The following is a 27,815-nucleotide window of genomic DNA, read 5'->3' as shown; positions in this document are numbered from 1 at the left end:
CAACTTTTTTTATAAACGGCCAGAAAACAAACCGTAATACATTAACGCGCTTCAAAGCATGGATACGATCCGGAAATGCCCGCATAGACGAGCTTGACAAAGCCAGTGACGTCACAAAGGAATCCGAGCATGCCTTGCGAAGAAAATTAGAAACATTCCGCGCGATCGACGATGCGTAACTGTGGGCACACAAACGGCCTTGAGATGAAATGCCAGTGGCGTGGTTGAATTGAAAACAACAATTGTGACATCGCTGCTATTAATTTTCCATTTTATCGACAAGATTAGAAACGGTTTGGTCATTTCCTAAAAGCTCAAGATGAAAACCTGCGGAAAATTGTGAAGCTATTTAAAAAATATTACCAAAAAATGTTTAAAATTATACACATGAATATATATTTTGAAATTGCCATTCTGTATGTAATTAAACAATCTTTACAAAACTTTCATTTTTTTAATAATGAGTTCTATAGTTTTATTAACTTGTAAGAAAAAGAAATGTTTCAAAATCTTTTGATAATTTTCAAACACCGAATAAAGTTTGTTTTTGCATATTTTTGGATTTAAAAAGAAAAATATTCAAACAAAACTTATACAAACACTTCTATTATATATGTTGATTTTTATTGAGTAACACACAGTTACTTGGTTGTACAAAAATATAAAAAGTTAAACTTTTAGGTGCTGGAAATTTAAGGTGAAAAGACATAATGTAGTATATATTATATTTGAAAAAAACAGACAACTTGTTCTAATAAAAAAAATGAAAGTTTCGAAGCAAAACAGAGAGTTACTTTTTAAAGTTTTAAACTATATCTGTTGTCTGTCGCCGTTTCTATGTTAAACATAACAGGATGACGTTTTTTGACGTTTGAAACATATTGTTTTCTAAATGGTAAAACAGCGGGCATATGTTGTGCAGTATTGTTAACTTAGGCCAAAAAGATTCAATATTACTCAGAAAATTAACCACATCAAGCTTTACTGAAGCCATTGTTATTGTGTGTTTCTACAAAAGGGCTATTTTGCCTTTTTCTCTTCCCACTCAATTCTCCGCTCCTCTTCTGGTTTGTTTCTTCTTTTCTCCTAAAGGAGCCTGTCGGTTTGTTATCGAGACTCACCGTGAACATAATGTCAGAAGCAACTTGTGTGTACTCAACCGACAAGCAGCAAGCCTTTAACGTTATTGCTGGAAATTGGAAACACAATTTGAAGGTTGGTGCCAACTTATATTCTGTTTTAAAAAAGCTAAACTACCCTATTTTCTTTACTCTTTTGTTTAAAAATAAAACAGGAATCTTTCAATTTGAAAAGTAATATTTTGCTAGGAAAGCTGTTTTATTTAAAGCCAAGTGAAAACAAATTTTAAACATAAAGCAAACACTAAACATGGTTAATTTTTAAGCAGCTACATTTCTTTAAAAAAATTAACAAAAGTGCAGTTTTTTAAAAGGTTATAAATTTTTTTTTAAATAATTTTTTCGAAATTTTTTTTTAAACAAAATGGAAAGTCAACTAGAAAAAAATAGTTAACCGTTTCTGTCTTTCTGGTCTTGGATTTTGCTTGCTCGCAAAGGCCTTAAATAACATCAAAAGTGATTTTTAACTGTGTTTTGAAAAGGCGTAGAACAGCGCAGAGCACTAGACACGAGGCGCTTTTAGCCTTGCAAGCAAGCACACACACTCGCCTGCCCGTTTCAAGCCTAGCGGAAGCCTAGATTCGCGCGTGTGTGCGTGTGTGTGCGTGCACTTCTCAGCAATACGACTCTTGGGCTTAACGGGTTTTACTTATTGTAACGGGATATTCGCTTTTCCAAACGAGAACTCTCCAGCGCCGAGCCTCAATAAACTTCTTCGCCTTTTTTATTGGATTCGCTTTGTGCACTTTGGGCGACACCCGCTATAGATATTCGTAAGGCGACTCAAAAGGAAATATCGAACTTTTAACTGGTCGCTCGCCTCGTTTCTCTCGATAAAGGTTTCGCTTTCACCTTGGAACTTTAATTTGCAACATGTCATTTAGGCTTTGTTTCAAAAACTTTCGGAAAACCTGAAAGAGAAAGACGAATAAAAGTTTCGCATCTCAAATAAAGTCGCTTGAAATATCCAAGTTTTTGTTTCCTATTTATGAATTTTTTTATAAAAAGTTTCTTACTAAACCTTATTCAATGCTCCTTTTAAACCTTTTTGAATCTTGAAAACCTTCGAAGGAAGTGTACAACTAAAGAAATACGTCACACCTTTATGATAGTTGAGGAGAAACGCTAATGGAAATAAAATAAATTGTTTTCGTCGTTGACGGATTATTGTGCCAAAAATAAATTCAAGGTCTTCTTGCAAGCGATTGAAACTTTTTTGTCTTGTTAGACGAACAAAGTATTGATTCTCAGTCAATGCGCAAATCTTCTTTTTTTACGAAATACACAATTTCAATTTAAAATCATGCCGAAACCTATTTGGATTTAGTTGCTCTTCTAATTTAACTTAAATAGTAAAACAATTAGAATTTTAAGAATAAACGTTTTTTTTTAACTCGGCAAAAATTTTATTAAAAATTAAACCTTGCTTTTCACAAGCACCTATGTAAAAAAATTCTATTATTTATTATGATTTAAATCAATTTCGCAAAGAGGTGACCAGCGTAAAATCTCAATACGTTTCAAATTAAAACCGAAATTAAGGTCATTTGCGTGACAACATGTGTAAATCGGCTATTAAAGTTCGCGGTGCTCTATTTAACTTTTTGGTGCCAAACATTATAGCGTAACTTGAAACTATGACGCATTAAAATATTCAAATTTATTAGTTAGCTTGAAACAAAAAAGTCGAATCACATGTATATGTGAAATATTAATGGTTAGAAATTTAATTTTTTTTGGAAAATATTTTTGAAACAACTTGTCATTAACATTACTAAAGTTTATAATCGAAAAAAAAAGAAATTATATTAACAGTATCAGTGACGTAATTCATCTCGTCAAAAACAACCTATTTACCATCAAAAGCGTACTCGTTTCTTGTGAAAATGTACATATAAGTTTGGTTGTGATGTTATATTTTTTGCCAAAGTTTGTGATGCGTCAAATGTTAATTGGCGATATCTTACGAACTTTTAGCTAATCGGAAAAGTTCCTTTTTCAACCGCTGTCATTTAGAATAGGCGTTCTGCCGTTCTAGTTGCAAATTTTCGCCGTTTAGTTTTTGCATAGTGGCGTTAGTTTTGTTGGAGCCTTCTTCTGTTACAAATGGAGCGATGAAGCATCAACGGTTAAACGGAAATTTGGCGCGAACGTCGGATCACGTGACTTTGGATGGCTTCCCGTTTTGACTTGCTACATTTGGCGTCAAGTTGCATAAACAGCTTCAAACTTTGTCTTGACTTACCACCTGTCAATTCAATTCAATTTAGGGCTTAAACTAAACGTGTGGATACCAGACTTGGGCAATTAGATCATTTTAGTTTTCTAAATCAATCAATTAGAGCAAAATGCGGCTAATTCTAATTCTAATCTACTTTGTGAATTGCTTGTTTGCTCTAATTATAGTTCTAATCTAATCCGGATTTTACCAAAAATGCTACTTGGTCCAACGGCATTTTTAGACTAGGAGGTCAAAATAAAGAATTTGATTTCAAACTCTTTGGTTGGAACATAATTTTAACAGTCTGAAAAGCATATGCTATGCTAAAGGCATCAAAATTAGCAGACATATGTTAACCATTCACATTCTTATTAGAATACTTCTAAATTTAAATGAAATTGATTGTGAATAATCAAATGTAATTCTAGTTCAATTTCTACTTCAAAATTGTTTTTTTTAATTCGGTAATTCTAATTCTAATCTAATTTGGATAAACTGAATTGCTCTAATTTTATTTCTAATCTAATTTAAAAAAGCTAAAATAAATCTTAGTTGTCCAAGTCTGGTGAATACCACCTGTTATCTGTATATTGATGTTTCTCACTAGCCACCTAACGAAATTTCGCTTTTAATGTGCAAATAAGGTTGCTTATATTACCGTCTTACATTTCGACATATACTTAAGTACGGTTTAACGCCTTAAGAGCTTTATTAAAATGTAAATTTGTTCTGTATAGTGATGGTGAATTGGCGAAGTTAATAATAAAACCTGTCAACAGTAAAGACTTAAACGTTGAGTATTACAACACTTTGCGACTTTGCGAAAACGTACGTTTAATAATAAACTGTAAATGGGCCGAAGTGGAAGAAAATAAAGATCGATTTGGTGAATAAACCACTTTAAAAGCTTCCTTTGTTAAAGCTAGCGAAGAGGTTTTTTTATAAATGCCCTTTGCGCATCCAGGTGCTTCAGAAAGGGGCATATTTTTAATAACAACCATTTTTGGTTTGCCAAGAGGGCAATTTAAAAAGTCTTCAACCCTCATAACTTTCCGTTTTTCACTGCAGAAAACGATTGCTTTTTCAGTATGATCGAAACTTTAACTTGCAATAGTTCACAAAATTCGCTTGTACATTTTGATATTACCTTTAGAAAAGGTTTTGTGAGAGTGACGTATGCATTATTTATAAACTCTACACATAATAGTCAGTGCTAACGGTTACTTTTGACAACAGGAATTATTGAGGCGTTTCAGTAACGGGTTTATATTTTATTACCCCGAGTTATAGTTGTTATAATTAGCCCGTGTTACAGTTGCTAATAATCGCAAACTTTTGGTAGGGTATGTATTAAGTATCTTAGCTTAGAAATTCATTAACATTTTTTTAGCAACAATAACTAGAAAAAAAGGCAGGAGTGCAAACAGGTTCATAATATTAATGTGTATATATATATATATACATTAGGCTACAATTTCATTAGATAGTCTGAAAATCATCGAACTAAATACCCTCAAGGGATGTACTTAAGGCCAAACTTTTACTTCGGATAGATTTTTGAACAGAAGCATAGAGACACTAAAGTAACTATTTTTTTGTGTTTAACAAAGCCAAGGCCTTCTTCGTTTTTTGAAAATGAATGTCAAACTTAATTTGATCGAGTACCAGACGTTTTCATACGCACTGGTATCATCATGAGTTCATGCGACTGAAATCTTTTTCACATCACTTATAGAGGGTGAAACGCAATTGTTGTGAAATTTTCAATTTGAAGTTTCTAATCGTTTGGGGCGCATTTTCTGCATTTCTAATGCAACAAAACTCCTAAATTGAAACATTTTTCATTTGCATAGGTGTCAACAGTGGATTCAGAGAAACCTCAACTTAAATTCTCATATAGGTTAGTCGGAACCATTTAAACCCAGTAAATACTATCGCAGGAAAAAGTAATCTCAGTCACCTTTACCGTTAGAACCATTCCACTTTTCCTCAATTAATTTTATCGACCGGTGTTTCACGATCGTTTTACAACTCCCTCTGTAGTTTGCTTATTGCCTGTGGTGTAAATCCTTGGCGGATTGCGGTAGTATAAGCATTACAGAGGGATTCTGAACCGACAAAGTTGCAAGTATTAAAAAAGATTTGTGAATGACAAAATTACTAAGTACTTAGCATCAAACGTGTAGACCGACTGGGGATTAGTTTTATTAAAGTTAGGGCGGAGACAAAATTCAATATAAGGTTTTGTTATCTTGTATGCCAAGCCAGCTTTTTTAATTAGGTTAATAAATCGCCCATGTACAACACGGAATTATATTTATACACATTTTTATTCAAACTAAGTTTTAGGGAAATTAAGATATGCTTAGACTTTAGGAAAATTTCTATTACTTTTTTTGGGAAAATTGCTATAACCTAAAAATTTGAGGAAATTTTCTATCACTTGAACGAAAAGAAATAAGTCGGATCTATATTTCATTTCATATATATAATTTAGTCGGGCGACGGTTTCTCAATTGATATAATTTCCCTAAAATAGAATACTGTGAAAATGCTGTCATGGCGCTATCTCCGGTAATTTACGCCGAACCCAAACATCGCATGCAAATTTTGAAAAATTAAAGCGGCCAAAAAATCCCAAGTTTTCGGCGGGAACTTTTTCTTTCCAAGCACACTTCGCCCGAAACAAAGATGTTTCAGTTAGTTCTGGCGGGAATTTTCACAAGATGAAATCAGCAAAACAACGGATTGCCCAACGAAATCCGCAAAACCATTAAAACGAGAAGCGCATGTTAAATTAAAGAACTGTTTACGGAAAAACATAACCGATCATCAACATTTACATATACATTGTATTTTGTTTGCGATACCAAACAGAGCACTTCCTGCAACACATCCTTAAATAGTTGCGAAAAACAATTAACTTGAAACTATTTATCGATACGTATATAACGACGATGTTTAATTCGAGTATTTTGTAGCAGGCAAAAGAACTTGAACGCAAATATCTAGCGATTACGTAACTCGATTCGAAGATACGTCATTTTATGTGCTTTTATCGTTAGGATCACATCCTCCAACTGAGATACCGCAACAAAGTAAATAATTAACCCAAGTCTACCAATTTCGGTTGTGATTCTTAGAAATTGTACAGTTTTGTCAGTTCGTCGCCTTGTTTCTCGTATATGGAAAGCAAATGAGACGACCAAGAGTTACGGGAAAAAGGCATTGTCCATCGCGTGTTCTACGTCAAGTTTGTGCACAAATCGACCTGGAGTATTGATTTTAATACGTCAGCAAGTTTCGGGCCCAATTTTGTAACAATAGAGCGCCGCGCGATTTCAAGTGGCAACAAACAACACATGACGATAGCAAAGTCAAACACAGAGCAAGTGTTACCAGTGTGTTGACAGAATTTGATTAAAAAAAACGCGTAAAAAAATTCATCCTGGGTATAGAATTTTTAACTGCTAGAAATTATAATCAAATATCGATGTTAGGTAAGAACAAATTGTTGCATCCCAAAACAGATTTTATTTGTTACGTAGAGAAATACCAGAGAAATTATTTTTTTTAAAATAGTGTCCGAAAAAATTAATTCCCAAAATCGTGAAGTTATTTGGCCACTAAATAAACACCAAAAATTCTATGTAAAAAAGCATCAAAAGCCCTTAACAAACTACGCTTTTATAATTTTTCTCTTTCCTTGACAAGTTTGGACGAACACTTCGAAAACTACTTCAATTAGAAGCCGCGCGTCAGTCAATTTTCTTTGTAATTTTCAAGTGCAATTTTTCCATCGCCGAGTAAGACCAAATGAAGCCGTTTTTTTTTTTAATTTAAAGTTGTCCAAAGTTTCACGCCACAGTCTAATGTGATTGTTATTTCGTATACACGCCCCACAGCTTTACCTCAATTCCAACGTAAATATGTTCCGGTCGGTGGCGCACAAACAGACTTCCTATGTTTACCAGCCTTTCATAAACAAACTTTTCCCTTTGCTTCGTTTCCAGAGCAACGCAGAACCGTCAAGCATGTCTGTCGACTCGACGACCGTCGGCCTACCCACAGTGCAACGCGACGGCCTACCCACAATGCATCACAACTCTTCGCTCACAGTCCAAGGCGAAAGCATGCAGAATGACGTAAGTATGGCGGAGCGTTTCTTGCGATTTCTGTCGGTCGATATTGACCGAGCAACCTTTGCTATAGACAGGCTATTTTTGGTATTGACTTTGCCAGTGGTTGGCGCTTATACGACAACCGTGACCTGCATCTTACCTGCCTGTGTGCGTTGGCATGTCGCTGGAAATTAGGCGTGTGTCTAAGATGCGGTGTGACGTATATGTGTTCAGATGACGTAATATAATTACCAGTCGCCATCTATTCGCAAGGTAAACACGTTTGATAAGAATATGGAATTGGCTTTGGACAGAGACAACCAAACTATATGACCTGGCATTACGGTTGATGTAGAAATTCATTTTCCAAGTTTAAATAAAATAAAACTTTCGATCTTAACATACGCAACAATAACGTTTTTTGTGGCAGGGAAATATACCGATTTATTTGTTTGCCGGGGACCGCTACATTTCTTTATTTTTCCACTTTTTCTGATTGGCTTTATTTACTGCTGTATTGAGGTAGCGACTAGAGTGCACTTAATTCCCATTCTAATTTAAAAAGTGAATTGACTTGAGTGGGGTATTTGGCAATTATGTGTGAAAGTGCACAAAAACAGCAACTAGACGGGTTCGCGGTTGTTGTACGTTTTGTAAGGGATTAACCTTTTTCAGTACGTTAAAAAGCATAGCATTTACCTGTGGGCCTTTTACGGAAAGGGTTGTTTATTTATGATTTTAATTATATTTATTATTATAAATGCGACCTTGTGTTTGTTGGTATAGGCTCCATATTAATGATGTTTAGGGCCTACTACTTTTCTCCTTCGTGTTTCTGTAAGCAACGAGAAATGTGGGCCGAAATATTCCGCCTTAACCTGTAACTTACTGATTAAAAGAGACCGGGACTAGGTTATGGGAGGTTAAGTAGGTGTATTCAGTGAACTTGAAGATTACAAAATAAATTTAGTTTCGAATGTAGTTCCAGCCACAAAATACACTGGGTTGTGTTGTCCAATTTGGCCTAAAAATATTTTACTCGGTATACGTTTTGCGTTTAACCTAAATTAACAAGTCACTTACCGGTAAAAGTGAGTATTCTATTCTGACCACGTGACTCACGCCACCAATCAGCGCGTCGCATTTGCGCAAAGAGAATCCGAAAGGAAACGCTGATCAATCAAAGCAAAACCTCCCTTTCTTTAACGCCACACAGGCCTCCGTCAACGGCGACCATCCAGGGGAGGATCCTTCTAGTGACGTAGGCGATGGTGATGACGTCATAACGCGGAACAACGACACAATGGAGGGCCTGGAATGGAGTGATGGCGTTGGAGTACTGCCAGGGACAGACTTGAAGGTTATTGCTGAAATTTGGCTCCTAAAAGTTTACCTATTACAAATAAATCTTGTTTTGTTAAAATAAACTATGCAGTAGGTTTTGTAATATTATATTCGTGGCTGTCTTGAAAAATTGTAGACGCTTTAATACTTACTGTTTTGCCCGTGTTGGTTTGTAGGAATAAGCCAGGAACAGACTTGATGGTTATTAAAGAAATTTAGCTTTACCATTTAAAGGTTTATCTAATATATGTTTCTTGTTTTTTTATAAACAATTTGCAGTAGATTGTGTAAAATAACATTCGTGGTTTTTCTACAACATTGTAAACCCTATTTATCCTTTTCGATATCAAGTTTGTTTTTTGTGTTTACTTATTATGAGCAAGATTTTACTATTTTTACGCTTTTTGTGAAAATGTCTCCGGCCGCTTTGTTTACAAGTTTCAATGTTCATTTTTCCTTACTTGACTAAAAACCTGTCCCCTCAGTTTCGCATGACCGACGACGGCAACCTGGAAATGATCGAGGCCGAAACCGATAATGATTACGTCATTGATGACGTCACAAACGCCGCAGGGGAAGCACCCGATCTAGTTATCGATGAAGCTTCGGAAAGCGAAGAAAGTCCGACCCATAAGACGAGTCGTGAATTGTCGACGAACGATTTTCCTGAGAACGTAAGTAAGCTTTCTGGTTTAAATAGGATTGTTGGTTTTTATTATGCACAAATATTATCGATAAATAATGATAGAATTGGGAACTCTAGTAGTACGATATTTTCTTCGCGGTTAATAAATTGTAATGCGTGTGCATCTGAAGACGATAAAGAGAATACCTTGTATAAGAAATAAAGCACCACAGATATCTAATTTAAAGAGAAAGGAGAGTCTAATTTTTCGTACTGTGTTTTTCCCCAATAGTACAACTCCGAATGTAGCGCGCTATTGTTGAAACAATATTTGGTGAAATACGTTATATATTGCCTATTCTCTCTTCAAACTCAACTCGTGTGGTTTTAGAAGCCTGTGACTGGACTCGATGATGCAAACTTGCTCGAAGTTGCGCAGTTTAAAGACGAAAAACCGGTGAAAGTCGAAACAAAAGGTTTGTTTTAAAAAATAAGTGTTTAAGCATCTTAGAGCGAGCGTTAAGACACCTATTACAAGTTTAATTCCATTTCAGATTTATACACCATTGTACAACTCGAAAGAATACGTTCAGTAATATTAAACTAATAAATTGATAATTTAGTTATAAAAATGGATAACGAAAAGAACAATGTTCAAATCGGTTGGGCTAGAAAGTGTATGAAAGCAGCGAACATTCCAATATAAAATACTGTATAAAGTAAAAACAACGTTTGAATTACAAACTTTTAAAATTGGCAGGCGGCTGCGAAAGACGTTCGGTGTTTTTTCAAAACCGCGCCCTGTAAGTTGTATCTTTAATTTGTTATCTCAGTAACATTCCTAAAAAATGTATCACCTCAGTGTAAACCGCGACAGTGTGCCGCCCATCGAACTTTAGTGAACTCCTAATACTTTTTCAGGTAGAGTTAGATTTCAGACTTACAAAATGTAGTTAAGTGTACGACAACTCGCGTTTACCTACTCTTTTTCTCAATAGTCCATACTGCAACAGCCACAGCATATATGAACATAAAATAAACGCACACACGCTAAACGCACACACTTTCTTACTCGCAAAAACATGCGCTCAATGTTAATAGGAATTAATAAAAATGGGTATAAGCTGTTCACGGATCTGTAATGTAGCTTAATAACAATAAGTTGCAAAGCCAAAAATTTCGAATAGATGCTTGAATTGCTTCTCAAAAAAGTCGCATTAACTGAAAATGACACAAGCTCGTATCGAAACGTCCTAACCAAGATGATGTCGATCTACTCGACCATTTTGGCTTTGCAATTCATTACAAAAAAAACATGGTTTCGTAAATAAATGGTCGTATAAAGAATTGCATTTTCTAGTGTTTCGATTCGACACAAACTGTCCTTTAGATTATATTGAAAGCAGGGTTTTTGGAAGTTTACGCATTCCAACCAGGGCAACCTCTTGCTTTCACACGCACTGTTTTGGGAACCCCAGGAAACCCGCTTGTGAATAAAATAGCACGTGTATATCGATCCCCCTCCCCCTATACGCGCAGCAAAGCGTGAAGTTTTTGTGCCTTGTAAAGTTTCCGCTTACGTAGCATTCGATATTCATGGCCAAACTTTTGACTTGGTTTTCTCACGACCCCCAGGGAATTTGCATGACCCGACTTCATCAACCCACAAGCTTTCTTAGGCCCTTAAATTATTCTGTCTATATTGTCTCTAATTTATTATTAGGGGTACTTCAAAAACAAATGCGGCGTATGCAACCAAACCAAATCGAGCGTTACGCAGTTTTGCAATGATTATTAAATGACCTTACTTGGGCTTCACTTGGCTTGAACCTTTTGGACAAATGACTAGACTTGGACTTGAATTATTTGTTTTTAGAGAAATTTTATAAAATTTGGTCAGTTTTTTACCTTAAGTTTTGCTTGTGAAACGGTTTATATGTTACGTTTTTGTTGTTTGCAAATCAATCTATCTTAATTGAACGTGTTAACGAATTTTAATCATTTATAAATTTGTTTTTATGAAAATAACTTGATTAGGACTTTACTTGCTATGACCATGACTTGGACATGGATTTAAGTTGTTTTGCAAACGATTTGACCGGACTTTACAAACTGGCGTTTGCAACACTGGCGTTACATGTAACTCAGGGTTGATTGTGAAATTTCCGACTTGAAGTATTGACTTTGCTGAACGAGACTTTAAAAAGAGCACATGAAAAGTTGGAACACCCCCCTTTTTTACAACCCCCTTGCTTATCCGTACGATTCAACGTTTCACAACATTCTGAACTTAATAGCTTTTAAAACAAATGACAAGATCAATGAATTAAGCCATTCTAAGAAATATAATGGAACAAGCTTCCTAATCAATAATTGTTTTCCTTTTACGATCTATTTTATCTATATTCGTTTCGCAGATTTCGGTACTAAAGTCACCGGTTCCTTCTACGGCATCATCAATGACGACGCCATGACGTCATCACTTCACGTGGGCCCCTCTTACCCCACCGAGTGTCTGTTCTGCGGCAGCCTGGGCGATTCGTCCAAGTTCTTCGGGCGCTACTGCAGCAAGAAGTGCATTGCCAAGAACGCGAGTCGGCACAAGAGGGCGCTGAAGAACGTGCACGGGGTCGGAGGAGGGCGGGGGAAGTACCGCAGGGGAGTTTCCTTCGACGAGGGTGAATACCCGGGTGAAGCGGGGAACCACCGGCAACATTCCAAGGAAGCCGGTGAGCTAAAAATCAAGATACGACTGCCCTCTAGTGGCGGGCCGTTGGAGAAACGCCGCAAAGCGTCGATCGTTTCCGATGACGTGGAATCCCTACACGGCAAGCATCGACGTCATATCAGCGTGACGTCACAGCGCAAAGAGTATCGGAGGAAGTTTTCGTGGAGCGCGCACCTGGAGAAAGAAGAAGGGTGTCCCGCTCCGGAAGAGATCTTCAGAAACTTGACGAAGAGGAATCCGATCCCGGAGTACAAGAATCCCTTCCTGGTGGGTCATCTGCTGGAAGCTGTCGACCCAATGCACCAATCCCTCATCTGCCTCGTGTCTGTGGTGGCAGTGGCCGGTTACAGACTGCGCTTGCATTTCGAGGGATTCCCGCTCTGCTTCAGCTTTTGGGCCAACGCCGACTCGCCTCTCATCTTTCCCTGCGGATTCTGCGAGGAGAGCGGTCGCACCCTGACGCCACCTTGCGGCTACGAAAACGACAAGGATTTTCACTGGAGGGCGTACGCCGAGAGCGCCAACCTGGTAGCGGCGCCCGAGGAGATCTTCGCCAACACTGAGTTCCAAAACAAGACCGAGTTTAGGGTGAACGACAAACTGGAGGCGGTGGACCGCAAGCATCCCACGCTGACGTGCGTTGCCACGGTGCTTGACGTCATCAGTCATTACGTGCTGATCCACTTCGACGGCTGGAACAGCGACTACGACTACTGGGCCATTTCGTCGTCCAACTACCTGCGGCCTGTGGGATGGTGCAAGGCGAACGGGAAACAACTCTCGCCGCCGCTCGGCTTCGCTGAGAAGAAGCACTTTGATTGGAGCGAGTACCTGAAAGAACATCGAGCGGCCGACGACGGCGCGTTCCAGTGCAAGGGTCACGGCTTCGAAGCCGGCATGAGCCTGGAGGTGATCGACAGGCGGAACCCGGTGCTTTTGCGAGTGGCCACGATCGTCGAGTGCGACGACTACAGGGTCAAAGTTCACTTCGACGGCTGGAGCGATTTGTACGACGACTGGTTCGACGCCGACTCGCCCGACCTTCACCCGCCCAACTGGGGCTTCAACACCGAGCACCCGCTCCAGCCCCCGCCCAGAGCCGACCAGATGAGCCAGGAATCGGGTTGCCCCATACCCGGGTGCACGGGGGCGGGTCACGTGAGGCAAGATCGCTTCGTGACGCATCACAGCGAGTTCGGATGCCCCTACTCGCCCCAAAACTTGAACAGAGACCCGCTGCCCGACCGCCTTACGTTCCAACACGAGCAAAAGAACGGATTGGTGGATTCGAGGATCGAGGTTTTATCGGAGGTGCCCAAGGGAGCCAAGTCCTTGCATTTTCCCAAGCGCAAGCGCGGAAGGCCGAGACTGTCTAGCGCGAGTGCGACCAAAGCGCTGAGTGAATCCCGCCGAATATCGAAGGACGCTGGCGACTTGAGGGATGATCACGAGCTTCCGTCCAAATACCGACTGCGCACAGCCAGGTATCCCAGTCACAACGACTCGCCTTTATGTCGAGCCGCTTTCATGCTCAACCAGTCGATCCACCCCGACGACACGCCCACCTACTGGCACCAGCACGTCAAGACCCTACCGGGCGTCGAGGGCACCCGGGCCAGTGACGTCAGGCGTTGGTCGGCGGCGCGGGTGTGCGAGTTCGTGCGTGACGTCACCGGCAAGCGCGAGTACGGTGACGTGTTCGTGACGCAGGAGATCGACGGTGAGGCGCTGCTGATGCTGACGCAGTCGGACATCTCCAAGGTTCTCAAACTGAAACTCGGGCCGAGCGTGAAAATCTACAACGCGGTGCTCATGTTTAAAGTCGCCGATAAAATAAGGACTTGAAATTGTTTTTGTTTTGGAAAAGTTGCATCGATTAAAAATCGCTCATTGTTTTTCTATATTTTGTTTAAAGCGCCTTTAAAATGACTTGGCGGAATTGTTGCTTTTTTAGTTGCTTTGGTCGCAAATGTTGCGAAATAAAGTTTAAGGCTATGCTTACCTTTCACGTTAATTTTGACCAGCGGTGTATTTTATCTATTACAACAGAAAAAACAGTCAGCTCAGATTTAACGTGCCAAACTAATCATGGCACGCGAAAGCGGTTATTTCCTGGGAACTCCTATCCATGGGAATTGGCCAATACCCAGATTTTAAATCTAGTGTACTAAAATAGTTGGAGTTCGATAAAAGATCGAGGCGTTCGTCTACTCGTGGTATAGGGTAGCTGTTTTTCTTTGTCACCTCATTGAGCCCTGGTAATCCATGAAAAAACGAGTTTCACCTGAGTGTGTTTTATCTATTACAACAGACAAACCAGTCAGCTCTGATTTAATGTGCGACGTGCCAAACTAATCATGCCACGAACGATCAAGTAAAAGCGTGAGTCCTTGGCCCTAAATAATTTCTCTCTGCTGAGCCTACAATGCTTGTTAATTTTTATGGACTTTGTCACATTGTGCCAACATTTCCTCGTTTTCTCGGGATGCGAACATTTCTGTAGAACAAGGAATTCGAAAACTAGTAATCGAAGCGATACCCAAGTAATAGTTTCGTTGCTTCCTGTACAATGCTCTGGTGCAGTGGTTCTCAAAGTATGGGTCGCGACCCAAACATGGGTCGCACAAGGTAAAAAAATGGGTCACTCTATGGTGATTCAATCCTGCGCAAACGAACTTTTTTATCTCATTTTTCAAATATTTTCAATTTAATCATGGCTGAATTATTGCATCATAAGCTTTTCACGTGGCTTCAACTCTGTAGCCTGGATTATTGCATTTTAAGTGTTTTTCTGAACGTTTTTATGGCAGCCAGCTGCAGTATAGCCATAGCCAACTACAGTAGCTGCTAAGACTGTGTAAGCCTTTAGTTACCAAACAAGCCATGTTACAGTTGTTTGTAATCATCATTGTTTCTACATCTGGTTGTCTGTGTCTTTTTCTATTTCATTTCTATCAGAAAAAATACATTTTTTGATGTTTGAGGCTTGGGTCGTGAGATGCTCATAAAACTCAAATTTGGGTCGCGCTCAAAAAAGTTTGAGAACCACTGCTCTTGTGGCATCGGTTTTGATGCTATAAATAAATGTTGGCATTGAAGCCTTAAATTTTCTACTTACAAATAAATAGGCAAGTTTCGACCTAATATCCTGAAAAGCTTTACTACTACTATTATATTTTTCAATTTAACCATAGTTATGTAGTCGTATGGTATCAGGTTGTGCCCCCGTACTTTTTATCCAAAATATTTAGTATCGAAATATAATACTAAGTATCGGACAAATCTAATGCATTTCTTTAAAAACTTCTTGTCGTGGCTATGGTACTTCTGTATTTTATAACATTCACATGTCCTTTTTCAAGAACTAAGCCATTGACACAAAACATTACCAACCCACTTTCTCACAGTCAACTTTGATAAAAACACTTAGTTTCAAAAGATTGATTTTAACGGATGTAGAACTTGTCGTTTTGTAAGTTGATCTTATATGAAATAATAAAAGTTGTTCATTATTGAAGTGCGATCAATGTGCTCGTATATAGAAAAGTTTTAATATTACAATCTCGAAGTGGATACAGGGAGTATAAATAGGAAGTTCTAATAAAAACACAAACAGTATCGCAAAAATGAGGTATAAACTACAGTACAAGGACTTTTGAATGTTTTTTTTATACTTAAATATTTCAGTCACCGCTTTCGGCTAACACTGTTAACCCTTCGCTTTGTATTTTATTGTTTCAATCCACGATTGTCCAATGGGTTGGTTTGACCTTATTTGACCGGGCTAATGCTAATCGACCAATATGGGCGCTTTCCTGCCTTGTATTATATTACCGTACAACATGCTGCGCTGCAAACCCGGATGGCTCCCGGCGAGTGCTGGACATTAATCGATTTGCTTTATCGATCAACTGTGTTGCGTATAATAATGTGAATTCTATCTTCAATGTAGCATAAAAACACACATAAATGATAAAACGTGATCCAACACCGTTAGCAGCCGATTCGTGCTTGTCAGTCAGTCGCTGATAAGCTCGATGTTTATAAACATTTGCTGGATGGCACAATTTGTTTCAAGGGAACGCTCAAATGCGGTAATCTACCGTCAAGTTAAAATTACCCTTTTTGAAAAAAAAGAATTGCACCAGAAAACTAAGGTTTGCAGTGTTCGACATTTATTGGAAACTTTACATATTGTTACCCACATTTATGTGGGCTTTAATAGATCTTCTATCTTTGTATAACTTTCAACTACGTACTTCAACATTGAAGTGAAATGGAATTAAGCCCAAACATTTAATTTATCTAAAATTTTCCTTAAACATATCCTACCTAAGCAAGGAAATGACCATCGACCTAAATCTACTTAACATAGATAAAAAAATAAATTTTCGTAAGAAAAAAGGGTTGTATTTTCGACTACTTGGAAAACACAGAGTAATCACTCAATACAGTGTGAGAAATAGAAAATGAAACTGTGAGTTCGGAAGTCACAACTGGAAAACTTTATATCGAATGTGAAGAAGAACCTGCAAAAAACAAAACTGGACAACAGCCGCAAAAATGACAATTCAAGTCCTTATTTTATCGGCGACTTTAAACATGAGCACCGCGTTGTAGATTTTCACGCTCGGCCCGAGTTTCAGTTTGAGAACCTTTGAGATGTCCGACTGCGTCAGCATCAGCAGCGCCTCGCCGTCGATCTCCTGCGTCACGAACACGTCACCGTACTCGCGCTTGCCTGTGACGTCACGCACGAACTCACACACCCGCGCCGCCGACCAACGCCTGACGTCACTGGCCCGGGTGCCCTCGACGCCCGGGAGGGTCTTGACGTGCTGGTGCCAGTAGGTGGGCGTGTCGTCGGGGTGGATCGACTGGTTGAGCATGAAAGCGGCTCGACATAAAGGCGAGTCGTTGTAACTGGGATACCTGGCTGTGCGCAGTCGGTATTTGGACGGAAGCTCGTGATCGTCCCTTAAGTCGCCAGTGTCCTTCGATATTCGGCGGGATTCACTCAGCGCTTTGGTCGCACTCGCGCTAGACAGCCTCGGCCTTCCGCGCTTGCGCTTGGGAAAATGCAAGGACTTGGCTCCCTTGGGCACCTCCGACAAAACCTCGATCCTCGAATCAACTAATCCGTTCTTTTGCTCGTGTTGGAACGTAAGGCGGTCGGGCAGCGGGTCTCTGTTCAAGTTTTGGGGCGAGTAGGGGCATCCGAACTCGCTGTGATGGGTCACGAAGCGATCTTGCCTCACGTGACCCGCCCCAGTGCACCCGGGTATGGGGCAACCCGATTCCTGGCTCATCTGGTCGGCTCTGGGCGGGGGCTGGAGCGGGTGCTCGGTGTTGAAGCCCCAGTTGGGCGGGTGAAGGTCGGGCGAGTCGGCGTCGAACCAGTCGTCGTACAAATCGCTCCAGCCGTCAAAGTGAACTTCGACCCTGTAGTCGTCGCACTCGACGATCGTGGCCACTCGCAAAAGCACCGGGTTCCGCCTGTCAATCACTTCCAAGCTCATGCCGGCTTCGAACCCGTGACCCTTGCACTGGAACGCGCCGTCGTCGGCCGCTCGATGTTCTTTCAGGTACTCGCTCCAATCAAAGTGCTGCTTCTCAGCGAAGCCGAGCGGCGGCGAGAGTTGTTTCCCGTTCGCCTTGCACCATCCCACAGGCCGCAGGTAGTTGGACGACGAAATGGCCCAGTAGTCGTAGTCGCTGTTCCAGCCGTCGAAGTGGATCAGCACGTAATGACTGATGACGTCAATCACCGTGGCAACACACGTCAGCGTGGGATGCTTGCGGTCCACCGCCTCCAGTTTGTCGTTCACCCTAAACTCGGTCTTATTCTGGAACTCAGTGTTGGCGAAGATCTCCTCGGGGGCTGCGACCAGGTTGGCGCTCTCGGCGTACGCCCTCCAGTGGAAATCCTTGTCGTTTTCGTAGCCGCAAGGTGGCGTCAGGGTGCGACCGCTCTCCTCGCAGAATCCACAGGGAAAGATGAGAGGCGAGTCGGCGTTGGCCCAAAAGCTGAAGCAGAGCGGGAATCCCTCGAAATGCAAGCGCAGTCTGTAACCAGCCACTGCCACCACGGACACGAGGCAGATGAGGGATTGGTGCATTGGGTCGACAGCTTCCAGCAGATGACCCACCAGGAAGGGATTCTTGTACTCCGGGATCGGATTCCTCATCGTAAGGTTCCTGAAGATCTCTTCCGGAGCGGGACACCCTTCTTCTTTCTCCAGGTGCGCGCTCCACGAAAACTTCCTCCGGTACTCTTTGCGCTGTGACGTCACGGTAATATGACGTCGATGCTTGCCGTGCAGGGATTCCACGTCATCGGAAACGATTGACGCTTTGCGGCGCTTTTCCAACGGTCCGCCACTAGAGGGCAGTCGTATCTTGATTTTCAAGTCACCGGCTTCCTTGGGATGTTGCCGGTGGTTCCCCGCTTCACCTGGGTATTCCCCCTCGTCGAAAGAAGCCCCCCTGCGGTACTTCCCCCGCACCCCTCCGCCCCCGTGCACGTTCTTCAGCGACTTCCTGTGCCGACCCGCGTTTTTGGCGATGCACTTCTTGCTGCAGTAGCGCCCGAAGAAATTAGACGAATCGCCTAGGCTGCCGCAGAACAGACACTCGGTGGGGCCAGAGGGGCCCCCGTCGATTGATGACGTCATTTGATGAGTGTCGTCATTCGTGATGCCATAAAAGGAGCCGGTAACCTTCATCGAATAGTCTGTAAACAAAAGGCATCATTAGGAGTTTACAACTATCGAAATGGCAGTCTTGTTATTTTGTTAAATTTCACTTAAGTTCAATTAATAATAATTTATGGCAAATGGATCCTAATGTAAATGCAGATTTAAAGAAGTCTGCAATTTGTTTATTGGTATATTTGATACTACTTTTTCATTGTGTGTTTTAAATAAGTTTGTTTTAAGCTTGATTAAACAATGTGGCGTAGCGAAAACAGATTGACCTGGTTTGTGATTTAGAAACAATATTATGCATCTTTGGATTTTTAGATGCAAAATAACATGAAGTACAGCAATTACATCTTCGGTAAACTGATATAAACCCTTGGTTGTCCGTATCGAAGGAAATACTTCTTTAGAGAATCGCTTTTGCGAAGTATAACTATTTCGCATTTCATTCCATCTAAACTGATAAACAGTTTAATAATACAGAAACTCTTAGTTATCTTAACTCTTGCCCCAAGAGGTTGTTTCCCAAAGGAATTCGTTCTTTCCTATTCAATTTCGGATTTTTATTGCTCAACGAGTGACCTTATTGTTTAGGAACTACTGTTGACTTGTTCAATCCCTTATAACCATCGTGAAATGCTAGTTTTATGCTTATAATATTATTCATAGTCTATATATGGTACAATCTAGTGGATCGGGTGAGTTTACGAGTTATATTATGAGACAAATTATTACGCCAGTCAAAAGAGTCGGTTTCGATCCTAGAGTAAACTAATTCGTTAAAATAACATTTTCGCTTTTGTAAAATTAACATTTAAAGTGACCAGTTAAACGACCCACTTAGCTTTACTGGGCCCTTTTCACTGTTGGGTTAAAAATTCTAAAAGAAGCGTATATACTTTCCCTAAACGAATTAAATATGATTGATTTGAATACAAATGTCGTCTGTCTAACAGCAAATCTCACAAAAATGCTTAAATAAGAAAAATAAAGAAGAAATTTTGCCCCAGCGAATTTTAGTTCTCCTAACTGCAATAATTCAAAAAACCTATAAAATAAAACATTGCTTTTTTTGGAATCATAGATCATTTTTTATAAAATCGCTATAATAATACAGCTTAGGATAAGTTAAGTTCCAATTTTCCAGGAGACTCAAATCGGCTCTTAAGCTATTTTATCGCTCATAACAAACCTTTTGTGTTGGCGACGCTCATCGAGGTTTCGTTTTGAAAACTTTCGGTTTCCACTATGCTGTTGTTTTTACTGGCCTCTATGTTTACTTCCGCAATGCGCCCCTGAGGAACAAAGATAAACGCAACAGTTTTATGAACAAGGCGTATAAATTACAGCATAACAAGTTTAAAGGTTCTGTGAATAAAAAGTAAGCAAATTCAATTCTTCCTTTTTAAACAGCCTTATTAAAACCAAAAAACACTATTGGGTTTAAAAACTAATAGCGGACAAGCAAGTAATATATGAACTGTTAAAACCAGTGGTTCTCAAACTTTTCTGCATGCGTCACACTAAAAACTCTTAAATTTTTCGCGGCACCCTTTAACAGAACAACAATATAGTAATTTACAATCGCCTCTAACACACAACAAACTTCATGTAAATGTCTTAACAATAATAATTTCTAACGGAAAGTGCGTATTTATGTCTAAAATGCATGCATATGCCTAACGGTAATTCAAATAACTTAGTTTTCAAAGTTACAAAAAGTTTCGCGGCACAGTTGACAATCTTTCGAGGCACACTAGTGTGCCGCGGCACACAGTTTGGGAATCACTGGCTAAAACTAAGTATACTTCTCTTAAAAAAAAGTGTTTCGTCGCTTTCTAAAAAAACGATGACTCACCTTTGCTTCGGCCGTGGGGTGACTCGACAAACGCTGACTCATCTTTCCGACTGGATTGTCCGCGCCTTCCAAACCCTCGTCGATGATCAGGTCTGGTTCTTCCCCTTCGGCATGCGTGACGTCACTGCCACTGTGGCTGTTGTTTTCGCTTCCGATCATTTCCAAGTCGCCTTCCTCGTTGACGCGGAACTAAATCGCAACGTGGTCTTAGTATAAATAGGTTTGGCTGCAGGTCGTTCTTGTTAAAAAAAATATAAAAATAAATGTCAAAGTTTATGGCCTACATTTTAACTTTAATGCATTCTCCATTGTTCACAGGTCTATATAAGCCTAATCTTTGGTGGCCGCTAAAAAAAACTAAGAGACCGTTACACAACCTGCTGTAGTTTCAAAAGTATAGACTATATTTTAAAAGAACGTTGGAGAAAATATAGCTGAAACACTGATTCCAAGTACTGATCGTTCCAAAGTTGAATTAGGTATTAAAAAAAGGTTTCCCAACCTTCAAGTCTGTCCCGGGCAGAACTCCAACGCCGTCGCTCCACTCAAGGCCCTCCATCTTGTTACCGCGTCCCGTGACGTCATTACCGTCGACTACGTCATCGGGAGAACTTGCTTCCTCCTCCAGAAGGTCGACGTCATCAGTGGTGGTTGTCTGCGACGAGAAAATTCTTGTTAAATATTGACCAGTTATCTTTTTTTGTTCACTCAGAAAATACATCAATTGGTGCTTGCCGTTAATGTCACGTGGCGTGTCAGCTGACTTAGCATTCCGCCTTGTCATGGCAGGCGTTTTGTGGGCGTACTAGTTGCGCATATTCGCCCTTCTTCTAACGCAAGCTCTACGTCACATTCCACTTGTCATGTGCCATAACATCGGTTTGCAGCCAACATCTGATACCAAGTGGGATATCGGTTACGATCCTATTCCATTAATTTGTGTGTTTCAGCCACGTTTTGCGATAGAACGCACCGTTTTAAGATAGAAATATAAATTCCTGAAAAAATGCTGATGTCTTATTCGTCGCTAAAGTATTTTTTTGCTTCACAACCTAAATATGTTACATTTGCACACTTTTTACTTTAATGCTTTAGAAAAAGACATAGGCTATAGCCTGGCCAAATTATAAAAAGCAACAATGGTGGTTACTTACGCATTTTCGCCAACTTTCACGTTGTTCTGAAAGTAGGTGCTGAGCTCCTGCGCTCGAAGTTGTCGAATCGACAGACATGTTAGTTGCTAAACTTTACCTGAAAAATGACGAACAACATAAGCTTACTTTATAGTTTTTTAAAGCTGTTCAACTCGAATATATTTTTGTTATGTCATAATTTTAGTGAAATCGCTAGAGTTGGCGTTCGAAGCCAGGTACACTTTGAAATCTATATTCCTGTCGAAATGATGCCTTATGGATATCAATCACACTTTGATCGGCATTTGTAAAGGCCTTCATCGTAATCTGCGCAAATAACGTTTGGTCGGCCTGTGAGCCGCGCTCGTAAATAAAAATTTTCAAATTTTGAAAACAAATTTAACAGCACTAGCAACTCGGAAAAACGCAAAGGTTTTTTACACATTGGCTAAGGCGCCCTGGTACCGTCTACTTGTGGCCTGGACAGTGACTTTATCTCCAGTGCGACTTAATAAGCTCAATGCTCATGCTATCCCTGGGAGGTTTAACATCTCTTATAGCGGTCTCGCGTCATGGATTTTATCGATGCTTCGACGTTGGCGTGTTTTTTATTCCAAGAACAAATTAAACTTGACAGACCGAGGTGAATTATTAACTTTCAAAAATAAGGCGCTAGTATGGGGCCAAAATACACAACGGTGAAATTACAAGCTTCTTGACGCCTATTCAAGAAGTACTATATATTCAACTTTATTTTGTGTCTTTCAACCTATCCCTTATCCCAGTGGTTCTTTACCTTTGGCAACCTGTCGAACCCCTATGTTATGCTGCAATCTTTCGTCGAACCTCAAACTTTTGCCCGGGATTCGTTTCTTTCTCCCATGTTTACCATCAAAATCGCTCGATCCTGGATATTTGTTTCGGCGAACATGAAAGTTTTTAGGACTGACTTAAACATAACGTCATAAAAACATTTAATCTTAAAACCTCTGTTGTTTTCTAGCGAACCCGTGCGCAAATAAGCAGATAAAACTGGGCAAAATGAAATTTTAAACTTGCATTTATATAAGTTAAATTGGCAATCTTTAAAATTAACAGGCTACATGACACCTTGGCACATAAAAGAGATTCGAATTTAGCCCAAAGGGTTCAATCTAACCCTGGTTATGAACCACTGCTCTAGCCATTAATTCTACATGACCGCCAAAAAACGTCAGTTTTTGTGCTATTTTTAGCACCTATGTAAAGGTTATAAATGGCATGTTACGTTTTAAACGTCAGACATCCCTATACTTAAAGAAATAGTTGTTTAAACTCCTGCCATTTGTTTTTTAATTACGTTTCGACTCGACTTTTTGAATACCGTGAAAAAAAGCGCACTTTTTTGCTATACATCGCACAGAAATATGTTTTGGTATGACAAACATATCCTTTATTCTTTATTGGCTGCCACAGCCACAGGGGATTTATTTCAAGATATCCATCAGATTTTTTTTAACTTTTTAGCCTTTTTAGGCAAAACAAACCTCCAGTAAAATGGTCTCACCGTTGGTATCTTCTTACAAATAAAATAATTGTGTTTTTTTATTTAAAACAAATTATAAAGGCGGCATTAATGATATTTCGCGGTTTGAATACAGATACTGCGTCGTGATGTTAACTAAAATCTAGGTGCTTTAAATTGTTTTGAACTTAAACTAGAATTTTACCGGATTCTACAAAATTCCTTGAACCTAAACCGAATATGAACCAGTTAAGTCGAAGGGGTGGAGTCCTCAAACATGACTTACTTTGAACAACAATAAATTAAACTATGACTTGCGCTGTAATATGTTAAAGTTACCTTTTATAAATACATAGATCCGTTGAATATTCAACTTTTTTTACCAAACCTCAGAAATAGATAATAGTGGTCAATAAACGCAACTTATAGTTTCTTTGCTTTCATTACACCCATACTGCCATCACTACATGATCACTACACCCACTGCCAGCCATTTTTTTACTGCTTGTCTGGCATCTCAACTTTAAAAGCCATTATTTCCTGCCTAGATCCTTTAGAAGGCAGGAAATAATGCCTTTTATCAACATCGCTTCTGCGACGTTGAAGCCAGCACTCGCAATGTCAAATTTTGATTTGAATTGTATCTATTGTCTTGGTAGAAATAGTATATAAACTTTTTGCTTGGTAGAACCTTTATCGAAGTTATCGTAAACGAAAATTTGACTGAGTCTATTTGAATATTTGTTATACACATGCCTAACTCCAAATACATTTGCTGTTTGTACTGTCACAATAGTTTTAATCAAACATACAATTTAAACAATATTACAGTTGATCAACCTTGACTTTACTCAGCTGTCATAATTCTCACCTCTAAATTCTAACAACTGATGGTTTACCAATTTTGCTACCTATCTTTATTACGCCATAGTTGTGATTGCGCTTTTTTCCAACGCTAGCGTGAATGCTATGCTTTTTATTTTTCAATGAAACTAAAAACGATTTAAATACTGGCAGTAGTCATTTGTTGCTTTATAATTAACCTATTTTATAGTATTTGGAATAATTTTGCTCAGCTATTATTTTTTAAACCACTTTTTATATCAAACAACGGTTTAGCTGGCAACCTTGCAGAGTTAAGAAACATGCCAGGCGGTGTTGACAAATGAACAACTAATGTTAAGTGAAACAGTGTAAAAGTCAAATAGGGAAGCCATTCAAAGTCATGTGACCTGGCAAACGCACCAAGTTTCCGCTAAACCGTTGAACTTTTCTTGAGTTGTCATCAGCAAATGGAAAAGTACACTGTTATTTTAGAAGAAATAACTGCCGTTGCCTATTTTAATTGTTTTGTGTGTGCGGTACCCTATTTGCATACTAGAAACAAAACACTATGGAATTGTCTACTTTGGGTTTTTAAAATGCCAAAAATACTAGTTTTAATCGACGGTTATTATCCCTAAGCCGGATTTAAAAGAAAATATTATGCAAAACAAAACAGGTTTCGTATGTCCAATCGATTTCGTTAGAGAAATACCATCGATTGGCTATATTAAATGGCTTTAAAATTTACTGAAAAATTATCATTTGCTTGTGATACAAAAATACGACTGTAGAAAATTATTCTTTAAAACTTTAGCTTTTACCTTTCATTATTACTTGAACTACAATTTCATAACATAAATAAATACCAATGGCTAACAGCAAATTAAATAAAATTACCTTGGAAAGTTGTACTTTTAATTTTGGGACTTTTTGAGTAGAAAGAAATGCTGTTGACATTTGATCCTGTCCCAAAAGAGGCAAAGCGAAAATAAGGGGAATTTTACCAGGTCTTTTGTAAACTTTCCGTGTCTCGCGGGTACTGTAAAAACGTCATGGCGCCAGCTTTAATTGGAAAGAAAAAAAGTTCACTAAACATCTCAGTTGCAAAGATTATCCCGTAACCAAAAGAAAAACCCATAAGCTCAAGAGTATTAATGAGAAGTGCGCGCACACACACTTACACACGCGCGAATCTAGGCTTCCGCTAGGCTTGAAACGGGCAGGCGAGTGTGTGTGCTTGCTTGCAAGGCTAATACCACCTCGTGTCTAGTGCTCTGCGCTGTTCTATGCCTTTTGAAAACTCAGTTAAAAACACTTTTGATACTATTCAAGGCTTTCGTGCGCTAACAAAACTAAGGCCGAAAAGACCAAAATAGTTAACTATTTTTTTAATGTTTGTATTTATTTTTAAACTCGTGAATTTCAATTTTTTACTCAAAAAAAATAGAAAACTGTTTACAAAAAATGTAAAAATGTTTTTTGCAAACAAAAGCTTTTCATGAACAACAAAATATTATCAACATGTTTTACTAACAAAGGTTTTTTGTCGCGATTCTTTCGATTTTGCAAGTTGAACTTTCGTTCACACAAGCTGTTCTTTCTAATTGAAATATGGCAACTATGGAGTAGTTGTTAATTGTTTTTTTTTAAATAATAAAATATAAGTTCACACTAACCTTCAAATTGTGTTTCCAATTTCCAGCAATAACGTTAAAGGCTTGCTGCTTGACGGTTGAGTACACACAAGTTGCTTCTGACATTATGTTCACGGTGAGTCTCGATAACAAACCGACAGGCTCCTTCAGGAGAAAAGAAGAAACAAACTAGGAGAGGAGCGGAAAATTGAGTGGGAAGAGAAAAAGGCAAAACAGCCCTTTTGTAGAGACACACAATGGCTTTAACAGAGGTTGTGTGACCGAATTTCCGAGTAATAATAAAACCTTTTATCTAATTCAGCACTATTAAAATGATTTTATACCCATTTGAAAAACAACCGAATTTTGTGTATTATCATGTGACAATAACGCTTCAAAAAACTTAAATAACTATAACGAAATGATTATTTAATAAATATTTCATTTTCCTTTTACGAGTTTAATTTTCTTTTGAAACTGAATTATTTTAAAACAGAGTTAAAAGAAAATAAACTATTTATGTTTAGCAAGGTTATTTTCAAAGTCATTTTTGTATTTCTCTACCCTAGGGACGTTTTTTTACATCCTAGGCTGATATTTAGCGGAAATTAAAATAAACGTCAAAACTACTGGTAAAAAGAAGGTCTTTATAAAGTCTGAATTCCCATGCCGAGAGCATTTTCAGTCATCAAAACAATTTAATTAACGTCGTCTTGTGGCCGTCATAATCAAGCCAGCCATGTAATTCTGTGGCTTGTCGCTGCCCGCTTTAAATTTAAGTCGTCTTTCTTAATTGCCCACCTCAGTCTGTGAGGCCAATTTGGCATCGCAAAATTAAACAACAACAACAACAACAACAACAACATAAAGGTGGGTTTAAAACAGTTCTCAACAAGTCACTTTTTACTGATCTTGTCTAAGGTATGAAATCATTTGCAACATACTTTAGTCTTAGTTAAATCGTTTTTAACAAATAGCTTCTCAAGGCAACGTTGATATTGAATCAAAACTATGTTTTACCTTTTAAAAATAATTATTTTCATTCTGCGCATTATTTCGAAGTACAAAACTAAAACATATCAATAAAACATCAGAACAGAAGATACAAACTTGAGAAAAGTACCGTAATAATAAACTTAAACAATCAATTTTTGGCCCAAAAAGTCGTGCTAACCATTTCAGCACAATAAAAGTTATTGAGGTAGTAGTGCTACATATTTATCAACATAAAGAAAGTGTGGTTCGTCAACACAAAAGTGCCAAAAAATCGACAGAACAAATTTACCGTCGCTTATACAATTGCGATATTTCCAGTTTATTTCAATAGCTATAACTTGAATTGTAGGGAAATGTCAAGGACCAAGTTACAAAGGCATTGGTACTACAGTGAAGATTAATTTCAAACCAAGCCCTTTTGTATGCCTACGGTCACGCACCGTTGTCCGCGCGGCATTTTTCAAAGATCTCTTTTATTACGTCACTAACACTGTCAAATACGACCAGGATATATAACAGATCGAGGTTCTGCCACAAACAACTCGCTTTTGCATTTGAAATTTCATGTATAATCAAAGTTGCGAAAAAGGAACGTTAAATTTTAATAAAGTGACATTTGTAAGTTTGGGAAAATAAAACAGTTTATCGAAGTAAAAGCAGTTTATAAAGTAAAGCTTTTTCATTGTTTTTTCTCCTAATGTAATTTTATTGCATTTGAATTTAATGTTGAGGTAAGTAAGAGCGGACCCTTTTGTAGATATATCACAAAATTTTAATTTATAGCAGCCATTCTGTCAAAAGTAGTTCAGCTTATCGGATTTACCTAAGTGCGACCTTTTACCCAGAGAAAAGCAGCGTTTGACAAAACAAACACCTGGCCAGGAATTATAACATCGAGCTATTTTGGTCATCCAAACCTAAAACCTACCTAACCGGTATTTCGAAAAGTTATGTAACGAGAAAAAACGCAGCAGAGGATTTGTTGA

General features: G+C 39.0%; 2 protein-coding genes across 3 annotated transcripts; one reads left to right on the top strand and one right to left on the bottom strand.

The window, feature by feature from the left end:
* Window positions 1-1,131: 1,131 nt before the first annotated feature.
* On the top strand, window positions 1,132-14,173 carry LOC146157362 (lethal(3)malignant brain tumor-like protein 4). The gene is made up of 6 exons (XM_083388186.1): window positions 1,132-1,215; window positions 7,374-7,505; window positions 8,698-8,841; window positions 9,311-9,499; window positions 9,842-9,926; window positions 11,868-14,173. The coding sequence occupies exons 1-6, from the start codon at window positions 1,132-1,134 to the stop codon at window positions 14,021-14,023; spliced, it is 2,790 nt and encodes a 929-aa protein (XP_083244312.1). The 3' UTR covers window positions 14,024-14,173.
* A 2,399-nt stretch (window positions 14,174-16,572) lies between these two features.
* Window positions 16,573-25,946, bottom strand: LOC146157361 (lethal(3)malignant brain tumor-like protein 4). Of its 2 annotated transcripts, XM_083386524.1 has the most exons (6): window positions 25,876-25,946; window positions 21,892-21,988; window positions 21,240-21,392; window positions 20,738-20,926; window positions 20,072-20,174; window positions 16,573-18,911 (listed from the first exon to the last, which is right to left on the bottom strand). In XM_083386524.1, exons 2-6 carry the CDS (start codon window positions 21,967-21,969, stop codon window positions 16,750-16,752), a joined length of 2,685 nt encoding a protein of 894 aa, XP_083242650.1. In that variant the 5' UTR covers window positions 21,970-21,988; window positions 25,876-25,946; the 3' UTR covers window positions 16,573-16,749. The 2 variants fall into 2 exon arrangements, with proteins under 2 accessions (XP_083242650.1, XP_083242651.1); XM_083386525.1 differs by lacking the exons at window positions 21,892-21,988; window positions 25,876-25,946 and having other exon boundaries at window positions 20,738-20,975; window positions 21,240-21,368.
* Between the last annotated feature and the right edge of the window lie 1,869 nt (window positions 25,947-27,815).

This window comes from Ascidiella aspersa, chromosome 4, assembly GCF_963924565.1.
Source record: "Ascidiella aspersa chromosome 4, kaAscAspe10.2, whole genome shotgun sequence".
NCBI classification, from domain to species: Eukaryota; Metazoa; Chordata; class Ascidiacea; order Phlebobranchia; family Ascidiidae; genus Ascidiella; species Ascidiella aspersa.
This window is presented reverse-complemented; position numbering and strand designations above follow the sequence as displayed.